The sequence below is a fragment of the Nipponia nippon genome, unplaced genomic scaffold (assembly GCF_047370975.1).
Source record: "Nipponia nippon isolate SJK-2023a ecotype South Korea unplaced genomic scaffold, ASM4737097v1 scaffold_3, whole genome shotgun sequence".
Classification (NCBI taxonomy): Eukaryota; Metazoa; Chordata; class Aves; order Pelecaniformes; family Threskiornithidae; genus Nipponia; species Nipponia nippon.
Genome location: NW_028262347.1, coordinates 75,166,263 through 75,179,586, shown reverse-complemented (window position 1 = coordinate 75,179,586; position 13,324 = coordinate 75,166,263). Strand labels below are relative to the sequence as shown.

The 13,324-nt window shown below is 39.0% G+C and overlaps 1 protein-coding gene across 1 annotated transcript in view; it reads right to left on the bottom strand.

Annotated features, from left to right (window-relative positions):
- Positions 1-270: 270 nt before the first annotated feature.
- The window catches only part of GYS2 (glycogen synthase 2), a 47,948-nt gene continuing 34,894 nt past the window's right edge, over positions 271-13,324 (bottom strand). Inside the window, exons 9-16 of the mRNA XM_009465092.2 lie at positions 11,875-11,934; positions 11,146-11,224; positions 10,383-10,496; positions 8,107-8,233; positions 6,162-6,257; positions 4,474-4,637; positions 3,255-3,335; positions 271-1,696 (exon numbers count right to left, since the gene is read on the bottom strand). Of these exons, the coding sequence (XP_009463367.1) occupies positions 1,475-1,696; positions 3,255-3,335; positions 4,474-4,637; positions 6,162-6,257; positions 8,107-8,233; positions 10,383-10,496; positions 11,146-11,224; positions 11,875-11,934 (943 nt within the window). The 3' untranslated portion in view covers positions 271-1,474. The remainder of the gene's footprint in view (positions 1,697-3,254; positions 3,336-4,473; positions 4,638-6,161; positions 6,258-8,106; positions 8,234-10,382; positions 10,497-11,145; positions 11,225-11,874; positions 11,935-13,324) is intronic.

Here is a 13,324-nt window from a genome sequence, read left to right as displayed (position 1 = left end):
AACTGATTTTAGGTGGCCAAAAATGCAAACAGGCACTTAATCATTTTTATTCGGTATGGCCTATAGTAAGAAGCACATCATCAAATGTTAGTTCAGTGTTTGAAAGGTAGGTGTCTAATCAAAGTTGGACATCTAGGCTCTCCCTTGGATTGACAGTGAAGGTAAATATCTCCAAAGGTTACATCATCCTACCTGCTGAAGAACAGGCTGAACCAATTCCTGGAAATGTCTTTTCTTGAACAGAATGAGAAATTCTTTATGCATGAACTTCTAAAATAAAAGATAAATCTCCTTCCTAATGTCTTCATGTCAAGATCTACTTCTGAAGAGCATGTTCAGGCGCTCTCTGCATCTCTAGGAATTGAAATACTTTTGAAAGCCTTCTGTAAGGCAAATGAAACATCTAGTTCTCGTTGTCAAGTTCAGTTATTCCCCAAGCACTTTGAAGTTTCAGGTGCTTTTCAAAATTATGTCTGTGGGGTAGATGTGTTCTTGGAATTCTTTTAGCATTTTTTGTTATGATTAGGTCTCTTCTAGAAGAAGTGAAATAGACCATGGACTAACGGGGTAATTGGAAGAACTAGAGTTACTCATCTTTGAATGTTGTTACATTGCCCTATGGCATGTAGGTTTGTCTGCAGGGGAAGGTGTTACTTAAGGAAATTTTGCCATTCTCTGTAGCCAAGTCACATTAATTTCCTCCCAAACTAGTTTGTTAACAAACTCAGAATCTCAGACAAGATGAAAACAGTAAAAGGGACATACCAGAGGAATCAGAAAATAAACGGTCTGCTGTTTATTGTGGGTCTAAATGACTTCAGAAAGATGACTTCATTTGTCTCTCAAATTCAAATGCCCACTGCATAAGACTTTATATTGTTCCACAGGAAGTATGTTTTGCCACTGGATCAAGACACTTTTGTGTGCTGTAAAAAAATGTTTTAAATGATGTAAGCTTACAATAAACAGCATATGAAAAAAGAAAGACCATTTTCTTTTCAGTGTATCTTTTTTAACCCTGCCAAGGTTTCCCCAGCGTAACACTTTTTTCTCTAAATTTTTTGAGCTCTGTCTTAAAGTTCATGGTAGTTTAGGAGGGGAAAAGGGGGAACATAAATGAAGCAGGAATATATTTGGAACACCCATAATGGAGCTATCAGCATAGACTATGATTAATATAGATGATTACGTAGACAAAGGTATCATCTGCAGTTTGTTTAAGCTCCTGAGGGGACTGTCGCATTCTCTAGGTTTATTAAGCTTGAGAAATCCCTTCTACCTCAAGGGGCACAGAAGAATTGTCATTTAAACTACATTCAAGGTGAAATAATATTAGGCTTTCCAACAGTGTAGCTCAAGCAACATTTAAGATTCCCCTAATTATATCACACTGTCCTTAACACAAAGCTTGCCAAGCCTACAGGAGAAACTGTTGAATGGATGGAGAGACCCTGCCAGGGTGAGAGCAACAAATTCAGTTCCTGTATTCTCCATGCTGCTTCTTTTTCCCTTGCGGCAATACTCCAAGGGAAAAGGGAGACTTGATGTTTTGCCTATCCCTTTCGGCTTCCTCATCCTCATCATATCTTTCATCCTCATCTTCATCTTCGCCTTCGCTATGGTGAGGGCTGGAATGCTGAGAGACAGAAGGTGATGGTGGCACTGATGAAGGCCTGGGGTACCTGAAACCTTCCGTCTGGCAGAGAGAGAAGCAAGTTGTATATATTATCACAGTGTTCCTCAATTGGTTGTATACAGCAATTTAAGGCTATCAACACTTCAAAGGAAACCAATGGTGGGATGCAAGCTAGACCTGCTCTGCACTCTAAAATCAAACTCCCTTGAACCCAGATCCCCTCAGTCCTTCTCTGCCACTAAGTACACAGTTGCATGGCAGTGATCTTTAGCCTGTGCCATAAACAATATGCTGTTCTTCCAGCACTGCTTTTTGCAAAAATATGAGTATCTTTATTGCGCCTTAAAACCATCAACACTACACAAAACCCTTCTGTACTCTGTAGTCAGAATATGCTTATTGAAATTCAGAACTCAGTCTGAAGTTTTAGAACAGTTTTCTAGTTATGTCAATATCTGCAAAACCAGAACGAAGCAAGGGGTTTTGGCCTGAGCCTTCTTTCTCCTTATTTAAAAAAATGAGTTGCTTTCTGGAGGTGTCTGGAGCTTGGTTTCAAATAACATTGTTCTTACATTGGATCTGAGTAGCTTCCCTTCTCAAATTAGTGCTAATATGCACTTTGCAAGAACTGTTTGAAGGCGTGCCTTTAAACTGACCCCTTTCAGTTCCAGCTAGAGCCTCCTCCTCACATACCATGTTTAGATGAAGGCAATACTTTGCCTTGCTTTCCCTAGAACATCCTTTCTGGCTCCCCTTCTACTTGCTTTGTGCAGAACATCTCCATGGCACTTATCATAGAATCACAAAATCATAGAATCATTTAGGTTGGAAAAGACCTTTAAGATCATCAAGTGCAACCATTAACCACTGCCAAATCCACCACTAAACCATGTCCCTAAGTGCCACATTTACACGTCTTTTAAACACCTCCAGGGATGGGGACTCAACCACTTCCCTGAGCAACCTGTTCCAATGCTTGACAACCCTTTCACTGAAAAAAAATTTCCTACTATCCAATCTGAACCTCCCCTGGCACAACTTGAGGCCATTTCCTCTTGTCCTATCACTTGTTACTTGGGAGAAAAGACTGACACCCACCTCGCTACAACCTCCTTTCAGGTAGTTGTAGAGAGCGATAAGGTCTCCCCACAGCCTCCTTTTCTTCAGGCTAAACAACCCCAATTCCCTCAGCCACTCCTTATAAGACTTGTGCTCTAGACCCTTCACCAGCTTTGTTGCCCTTCTTTGGACACATTCCAGCACCTCAAGCAGAAGCAAAATTAGAAGCTGCCGCTCTTCAAATAGGAATTTCAAGGGATAGTTCCTCAGGTGGTCTAAAGTGGCATGGTCCCACCCAGATCTCTAAATCACCTGAAGAACTGTTCCTGTATTGCACCTGGTACCCCTAGTGTTTGCATCTGATATCATTACAACTCCTGACTGGAGCTTGGGTCTATAACTTGTTGAGCTTTTAACGATGAGTTCCTACTTCCCTTCAGTTAAAACAAAACTTGCTACCTCTCTTCTCTCTCTTTCTGTCACACACACACATTCTTTCTCTCTCTCTTTGTGAAGTAACTAAAATGCAGATGAACTCATCTCCAAAAGCAGACTTTACCTTTGGTGGAGCACTTGGTTCCATCTCAAATTTATCTGGGAATGTTCTGCTGAGGGCCAGGTGTCTGGCGTGCATGTAATACTGCAACATAAAAAAGAAGCCTTTACAAGTCAAGGAAGTCTTGGGTAGACTTAAGCAGGAAAAAAAGGAACATAAAATGAGTATCTTCTAAAAGATGATGCTGAACAAAGGCTAAACATGTTTTCAGCTAAGGAGAATCCAACTGATATCACTGCTTATAATGAACACATTGCTGTGAAGTAGTGAGCCATTCATGTTAGATTCACACTGAAGTAGAATCTGGAACAGAAGCTGAATGAGGTTTCTGTAAGACTAAGATGTATCAAGATGGAAACCAGCATTTGTCTCAGTCAGTGTAGTTCTTATTGAGTGACAGGTATTCTTTATCCCTCATGGCTCTTTTTTAACCAGGAAAATTTACATCTTTAAGTGTTCATGTGTATACACATAAACTTTGGACTCATCCTTGCATAGGAAGCATGTGTAACAGTTACATAGAAGTAACATTTATGAGTTTACTGAGGCCTGGTATTTAAGAATTTGGCAAAAATATTTATAGATGGCTTGTTGTGTCAGGGTCTTATGCTGTGTTGGGAACCATATAAACAGAAAGGTTCTCACACAGATATCAGAGCAGGACAAGGTCCAAAATAGTTACAAAACTGATATATGTGCATTCACTTCTTTGCTCCTGTGGACTTGAGAATACTGCTTTGCTACTGTCTTCTTAGTAGGTGGTACTGCAGTGTTTTCTATGTCAAATTAAAAACACTATTTTGCCTTTAAGGCATAGAGGTAGTTTAGGAGTGTTGAGGAGCCACAAGGCCCAGCAGCATTTTAGGAAGAACAGGTAGGATTTTGGAAAGAGTCTGGATGACTTTGGAGCACAAATCCTACTTAGTGTAGGGTTGCCAGTGTTGTCAGAGACCCAAGCTTTTTACATTGTCTTTAGCACGAGGAGTACAAAGACCTCAGTGTGACTGGCTTCTGCTCTAACCTATTCAGTCAAGTCACGTCTTTACCACTGGAGAATGGAAGCATTACAGTGAAGTGTAAAGGCAGGCTTTGCCTTTAGCACCTTTAAGAGGTGCTTTTCAGAACAGGGATGTCTCCTTGCATTGTAGCATGACGCTGAAGACCGCTAGTTAGACCCATGTGTCTGGAATTTTTAATACCTCTATTACATAGTTTCACACACCCTGCCTAGGTATCTCCAGTCCAACAGATCTGAGAGTCTCTCAGTTCTGTTTCTTTGGATGATCCTCTGGCGACGGGACTGCTGACAAAATCCGTACAGGAACTGAGTCAGCTGGTTGCATGATTCATCAGGTGAGCGGAACCTCCTGTCAACTATGTAGATGCCTGAAGTACACAAAAAAGGTGAAGGTGAGTGGAACTGAAAATGGGATCTGACCTCTTACATTTCCATTCTACCTTCTGTCACATAGTCTTACAAACATTACATGTATTATATGTTCTTTTTAATGTTAGAAGGAAGCTATAACTGTAGCATTTGTTACTGTTCTGATGGAATGGAAAGATGAAGAGAAACATGTATTTTTTATGCTAATTTTCTTTACCTTTCAGGCTGAAATTCAGCAAATTATTCAAAACTCTGAGGCTTTTTTGTTGTTGTGTAAGTATGTCCAAAAGGATTCAAGAGTTTCTGGATAAAGACATATCATTTTTGTCTGCCATAATTTTTAAAATACTGATTGCTTAAAAAAAAAATCTAGTGCTTTCCTAGTTTGCAGTAGAATTTAGAAGTGTGGATGGTCAGAATCAGCCTGTAGGAGAGAGGCTGTGTTTTCTGTAGAAATACAAGTGTTTCCATAGAGATAGCTAACTCACATACATTAGTTAACATACAGTTCTGGCAGAGAGAGGGCCAGGGTAAACTTTGTCTCTATGTAGTCTGTGAAGATCAATACTTTATTCTTACCACCTTCCTTACACCAGGGTGTTGGGAAGAAGAGGGTACTAGACCTCAGCTATCTTAATGGACAAGACAGACGGACAACTACCTTAACTGAAGTGCCCGGTGTCCCCTAGGAATGTACAGTAAGTTAAATCAATGTTCACATCTATGTTTTGGCAGAGAAGAGCAAGTGACCTGTGCTCTTGGTCTGTGACCTTTCTGAAGGCTCTCAAAGACATGTCTACCCAGGCAAGCGTATTTTGCAACTAGCTCTAGCCCTGCCCCTAGGTCAGGGCATAGTTGGTACTAGTGTGGAACTGTCATTGCCTGACTGTGCAGACAAGCCTAGATACTTAGAAAAAGGCCCTACTTTGGGCACATTTTCAATATTGTCTTGACACACCAGGAGTTGGCTACCCTCCTCCTCACCACACTCCAATCATGAACCATTTCTAAATCTTTATGAGCTGATGCTTATTTGTAAGTAGGCTCCTTTTATTTTCACAGGCTTATTTTTTAGTGTAGGTGATAATTTACTCTTTGTTTGGTGGGGGCTAGTTTCACTGGCCTCAAAGTCCCAGTACATTCTTCTTGGACTATTCAAAGAGAAGCAGATTTTCACTGCTGTAATGTAAATGTAACACTGAAGTGTTACACTGTAACCAGAGCCATTAACGGGAAGTGCTGGGAGACTCTAGAGTAGTATGAGGAGCGCTGAGTTTGGAAGGATAAAGCAGACAAAAGGTTAAAGGGAGACAAAAGAGAGAGAACCTGGAAAGGGTTTGGATAAATATGAAAGCTTGAATGCTGGTTCAACATAACGAGATATTCAGAGCTCTGAATATATTCCCCCAATGAACTCCACTGCACTAGTGAAAGCATGAAATTGAAGAGTAACTGCATCGTTGCTGTGCTTTTTGCTTTCCTAACTCAGAGGAGGTATTTTGATATGGTGTTAAAAATGTTACCATAAGCTGCTGGGTCAGAAACATGTTCCTGCATGAAACAGCCGAATCCAGAAAGGTTTGTGGTTACACTGGGAATGCCCATCACAGTACATTCAGCTGCCAAAAGAAACACGACAAAAAGCATTTCAGGGCAATATGCTTTGAATGGTTTCACCTTGAGAGAAAAAAAGAAAAAGAAACAGGCAGACAGAAGGTCCCATAACACTAGAGCTGCTCTGAAAATGTGAAGTGAAAACTATTATGCTTTGTTGTGGATTTGGAGAAAAAGAAAAAAGAAAGAAAGAAAAAGACATTTTAAAGAGAAAATTGTACACTGTTTTTGCAAACATATCTTTGTGTTTTCCAGCAGCTAAACTGAAAACTTTCTGGGAGTCCAGTGTTGAAACAGAGAACCCCAATATATAGTCTGGACTGTTTGTTTGGATTTTAAATTGAAGCCTGTTGTACACATATGTTCATTAGTTGTTCACAACTATTTACAAAACTGAACCTCTTAAGTGCAGGAGTGTGTTAAACTTTGTATTTTTATATTCATTGTTTGTAAACTGGTCCCTATAGCAAGAAAAAAAAAACAAACAACAAGCTCCATTATTAACTCAGGACTGCATTCAAAGTAGATGCAGAGCTACTTTTATAAAATTAGAAAATGTATGCATCTTTTGTAGTTATTTCTATCACTGCTGTGAGTAAGGATAACTGTTTACTCAGGCTTAAAGAATTTTTGCAGCTGAACTTAAGCCTAACCTAAGACAGCATGCAGATAAAGTAAATACTCTAGTCTTTGAAATGCTGAAAGCCATCTACATGGCCTTCATTCATATGACAATAAAACTGGTGTCTATAAAATAGAGCTATAAATCTACCTTAAAAAAATTCACTTTTTGTTTCTGGCAGAATTAAATGGGTATCAACAAAAAGAATGACTTTTGCATTAGTAAAGGAAAGAGAAATTACACTTTTAACTAGTGTAAAGCACATCTTTCCTCAAAACTAAGTACCAGTCTAACTTTTCTGACCAGGTTTACTTTAATGTTCACTTCAAAATCATCCCTGGCTGCCACACTTTCTTTATACCTTAGCTGAGATTAGAACAGGAAGAGAAATTGCTGGAATGCAAGACAGTTGTCTTTCTTGGGATTGAATAGCTGTCTTAGTTGGACAGAAATAGCTCTGGAGAATTACTAAATTCGCAAAATTTCTATTCTGATTCATTGGCTTAAAACAAATGCTCTTCAGAGGGGCACCCCAACTTTCATATGTGTATCAAGACTACAGAAAGTATTTTGGAAGACATAAAAAACCCAGGCACTTAGGCTTTGATCTTCATAGGTATTCAAAGTCATAGTTTGCACTGATTTCATCAGGTGTTAAGTGCCTTTTGTAAACCTGGGCCAATTTTTTAAAGTCAGAAACTACATGCTTTCTGTATCTTTAGAAATTTCCATTTAATTCTGTGAGATTCTCTACCACTGCATATATTTGTGGCAACTATCTTAGATATGGTGTTATATGATTCTATCAAACTTAATTGTTATCTTGAATTAAATCCACTGAAGTATGTCGGCTGGTAGCATCAGATTTCTTGCCCTACTTTTTTCAATATGTACATTCCTCTAAATCTTCTTTTAAAATCCTTGAATCAAGTTAAGAATTAAGTTTAAAAAAAATGATTTTTTTGTTCTAAAGCCACAGAAAATCAAAAGATTACATGTTAGTATGGGAAAGGGTCCAGCGCAGGGACAAATGTGAGTAGTTGTCAGTCAGTAGATGCCATTTTATACCACCTGGCCCCCAAATTTGGCAGCAGTAAGACCTTTGTGCTGCAGAGGAAACAGAGCCAAAAGAGTTTTTTCAGCACTCCACAAGAAACTGGCTGCAAAGCTATTCTGCATCAACAGAATGGGTATTCATATTTCGATACTAGTTAAGTGTACAGATTGCCTACCTGGCGTGTAACCCCAGGGTTCATAGTAAGACGGAAATACACCAAGGTGGCAGCCTCTAACAAACTCCTCATAGTCCAAGGGCAGCAATGGGCTTGTTGAAGAAAGAAACTCTGGATGCAGGATCACCTGGATATTCAAAACTTACATTAGAGGTGAAAGAAAACCATCATCAATACATTTTAACTATCAATAAGCTTAAGCAATTTCTTCACTCTGGTCTTTTCCTAAGTATCTGGACAAAACCTCCTTTGCCCATCTGTTATCTAGTCCACTTCCCACACTAAAATGTATCCTGCCTATGTGTAGTCTTGTCCTGGAAATAGTACTGATAATGAACCATTTTTCTGGACAGGTCTTCAGCTTTACCCTTGTTGATCAAGGAAGACCATGTGCATTGAGAATTATGCCTAAGGCTGTGGCATCTAGCAATACTACATTGGTTCTCTTGGTCTGTTGTACCAAGGTACAGAGTATTGGGATCTCTTGTTCCAGAGGAGGCCCCAGGAGGATACAGCACTTCTGAGCTTCACAGCATGCAATGGAAATATAGGAATGCTTATGGAGCTCAATGGAGCTCTCAAGAACTGAGAGAATTGTGAAACCAGACATATTACAGCCCCATCATTGCAACCCTGTACCTACGCTAACTAATCTTGCTGAAAGACAAAGCTTATTAACTTAGGGTAATGTCCCGCTTTCACAACCCGAGCTAATTTATCTGCATGACTCTGCAGGGCTTGGGGTCACTGCCCCATATTCCACTGCTAAGTAGAGAAGTGCCTTGTGTGTGCTGTCCAGTCAACTTTGGCAGGAAGAAGTGTGAGGGAAGGGTTTAACCTTCTCTGGGCTTTTTTCCCCACGTAAACATACTGCAGCCATTATTCCATGTCAAGGATATGCTTTTATCCTTTCTTAGTAATATAGTCATGCTACTCACTTGAGTAAATCAACACATGAATATATTCAACCAGTAAATGGCCTGTAAACTCATTATGCAAGCTTATTTGATCCCAGTGAATCAAATAAGATTTTTCACTGGCACTGCTGAGGCTATTTTTCACATGCCACCTGTGTCTGCATGGATATGTCATACATCTCTCAAAATTACTTTCCATTTGAAGTTTAGAGAATTTTTGTCAATGACATTCAGCTCATTAAGTATTAATCCTATTCATGCAGCAGGTAATTTTCCAGTGGTAATGACAGTTTTGTACAAATTTGACATATACCTAGCCAATCAAGTCCGCTGAGAAGCAGGAAGAGGTGTCTGCTGTGTTATATGCTATCTGCTTTCTAATGACTTCAAGCAGTTGGTTCTGAGGAATTTTTTATTACATTTATATACAGTGCATCCTTCCACCCTACTTTTCTTACATCTAGTGTATTATTACCATATTATGTTCTCAGAGCTCATTGGAGACATACACTTAGCGGAGAATATGTTAAGCCAGGAAGAAGCAACTAGGAAGCCGAGGAAAATGTTTACTCAGTTATCATCATGAGTTTAAAAGCCAAAACACTGAGAACAAGTGATATGTCATTGTCAGAGATTCTATGGATCTGACTTTAAAAAGAAGGTTTGGAAGAGGAAGAATTTGCAATTTTAGGTTCTACTTTGAATAGATAGATGATGACATAGTCATAGTTAACAGACAGAATGCCAGAGATTGCCAGACCAAAAAAGGCTTTGGCAGACTTGTGAAAGTGGGAGCTGATCATTTCTGTGGTCTGGCAAGATAGATATGGAAGTAAGGAAAGGATTTATTTACATACATTTACCTTCAACCCTTGATGTAAACATGAGCACAGTATGAACAGGAAGTATTTCTGCTCAGGACTGAAGCCCTGGTTACCTTCTACAGCAAATGCTGAGTGTTAGGGTGCTGTTCTTAAGAAATGAACTCCAGAAATGTCTGTGCTCAAACTCTGGACCTCCAGTTTTAAGCAAATGAATCTATTACAGAGTTTTACATCTGGGTGCAAACGACCTGTGGCACCTTCTGGATTTCAGGAGTAGTAGCTCCTCATTCAGTACAGGAGGCAACAATGAAAACAATTCCCTAACATCAGATTTCTAACTTGGTTAAACAGCAACAGAGGACATCTGTGAAGTGACTAGTTGTTATTCCTGGAAAGGGAGAAAGAGGGAAGAAGTACTCTACCAGTATAATACCGCCTATCGAGAATTTGACTGCACTCCCCATGCTAATCATCCAGACTGAGACTGTTTAAAGAAATTCCATTTTATATCTAAAAGGAAAATGACAGAATGTACCTTTACTCTGTCTGTCCGGTTATTGAAAAGGCCAATGCGTCGGATGGTATTGAGGATTGGATCATTGCCATCGTCAATCATGTTGTGAGTGGTCACTGGAGGCAGACAGTGTCGCTAAAGAGAAAAAAGGCAATCCATAAGCCAGACAAAACTGCTGGCAAAGAGTCCTGTTATCATTTTCTAAGCTTAGTGGAAGACAGTGGGAGATTTTGTCATTGATGTGGATAGGTTTTTACCCTTTCATTTTAAGGTAAGAAAGGAAAATTATGATCATATAATGTTGTCTTCTATATAACTAAGGCCACGAATGAGACCATAAAATCTGTCACAGGACTTGTTTCATTTACCTCAAAATAAATGTATTTGTACTAACTTTTAGAAAGGCCCACCACTTAATTTTAAAGGTTTCTAGTCAATACGTTATGTTTCCTTAAGAGACTGATTTTATATATTTAATAAAAATGCAAGAATCCAGGCTTCAGGAACAAAGCAAAATTCACACTTAGTGCAGAAGAAAAGAATCAGGAATTTTGGTGTCCTGCATGTGACTGGGGGAATATCAATGGAATCCTCAAAAGAATTAGTTTGGGTCATACTCTCATTAAAAAAGACAGTTGATCTTTAAATGTCACCAATGAGAAGTATATTTGCAGAAAACTTCTGTTTCAATGCATGCATATCACTATATGTCATACACGATCCTTGTACATAGTCATGTTTATTATTTAGACTAGATGTTTGTGTAAATAATATATTTTCTGACCTGAGTTGAAAAGATGGCTCTTTTCATAATGGTTATATCATCTCGGTCAAAAATCTTGTTCAAGTCTGGAATTTCTCCTCTGCAGAGGCAACACAGAGCCTGTTTTACCAAATGACTTATTATGAGTTGATAAAGAAAATGAAGAAACAACAAACAAGGTCTGATCTGAAGTCTGCTGATGTCAACATGAACCTTTCCTTTGTCTTCATGGCCCTTCTATGTTCCCTACATTTCGTTCTCCCATACACTTGCTGACCTTCCAAATAGCTTCCAAAAAAGCTAAAGAATTCTTTTTTTCTGTTTTTCAGACACACCTTGTTTTTGCTGAAGTTCCAGTCATCTCATCTGTGCTTTGGGTCATTCACTTCCAACTGTCTTTTGACAGGATATGACTAAGCCACCAATACATATTACTTTGTCTCTGGTGCTTTTTTAAGCTGAGGTAGCTCATTTTTGACAGCGAGTAAGCCTTTGTATTACTTAGACATCCCCCATGTCTTGTAAGACTCTTTCCACAATGGGGTACTAGTACCTTTAAATTTTTTCTCTGTGATTTGCCTATTGAACAAGTAACATGTATATGGAACAGAGGGTCCCATATGCTTCTCCTGTGCCCTTCCTATGGATGTCAAGATGTCTTACACAAAGAGTAGAAGCACAGACACACCACAGGTAAGCTAGCTGAATATGTGGCTCTGCAAGGCAGAACAAAGTAACCTATACACTCACTTTAGCAGGGCATTGTAGAGTTTCTTTCCAAACTTTTCTTTCACAGACTGTGCAGTGTCCCTAGGAAAATAAATAAATATATGTATAAAACAGGAGAATCGAGGACAAAGACAGAATAAAAGAGATTCCTGCTGTTGGAATTAAATTGTGCTTTCATGTATACTGATGGAATCAAGAATGCAGCAGCAGATAGAGGTCTGGTTCTCAAGGTTCTTTTATCCAGCCGGCAGCCATACTGATGGATTTCAACACAACTGAGGATTTGACCTGTGTCCAAAGATGAATGCACTGTGAAAGCCAGGAGCAGACCTCACTAGTGATTACTTTTAATATTTTCCTCTGATCAGTAGACCACACTTTCATCTCAGCTATGAAAAAGAGAGCATATATATGACTCTATGTAGAGAAACATGATCATTAACATTGGACACTAAGCAAGACTGAGACGTCTCCAATTTAACTTGACCTAGTAGAAAGATGTAAGAGTTAAACAAATAGAGATTTTAAAGCAAGCTTCTCCCTTCACTTTCTGCCCTATTTCCTAACTCAAAGACTTTTGAAAACAAATGTTAGACAAAAAGATAGTTTGACATAAATTAGTTTGCAAACCAACAAAATTCCTGACCATGTTTTAAGCTCAAGGCCATGTTTTAAGCTCATAGTAAAGCCTGTGCCAGAAAAATGTTATATTTTAGCTAAGAAAGAACTCCAGTGAACAACTCTTCTAAATGCAAAGAGCCATTTATATTATCCTGCTCTTAGATGAAACAACTTGAAAGTACAGCTGGAAGTGCTGTTGTCAAAATAGCAAATGCACTTTCAATTTCAGTAAAACACCCAATTCATGGAACTTTTCCTGCCTTTCTGATTTCTAAGAATTATACTTTGGGCTAAGACAAAACTTGTTAAGTGAAATCCTAACCTTTACCAAGCTGAGAATCCACATACCTGTTAGCTGCTCTCTCCCAACTCACATAGTCACGATAGTGGATGAGTTAATTTTGGATGAGTTGTAAAGCAGCTAAATATTAAACCAAATTGATCCAAATCCCAGCAAGCTAGTCCCCTCATGACTATATTTTCATAGACTCATGCCATGAACAATTTCCAAAACTTAAACACAGATAGGACAGACTGCTTTTCCAGAAGCAAAGGAAACAAGGGGTTTTATATCCCAGATGAGCCATCACCTATTCCTTTACAAGTGCCAACCTCTTCTTGTATGTAATTTCTGTGGCATCCTTAAAATCATCTAATACCATTATGTAATACTGATATCAGGTGGTTTTATCCAGGAGCTCCAGATTATGACCATGATAATGCTGCGTATGATGATGCAGAGGGTCTTTTGCTTTTCACAGAGCACGGTGGGAAGAACAGCCGGAAACAGCATTTTTTGCATGATTTCACATCTTTACGTTTACCTTTACTGTTACTATTGTGCCTGCAT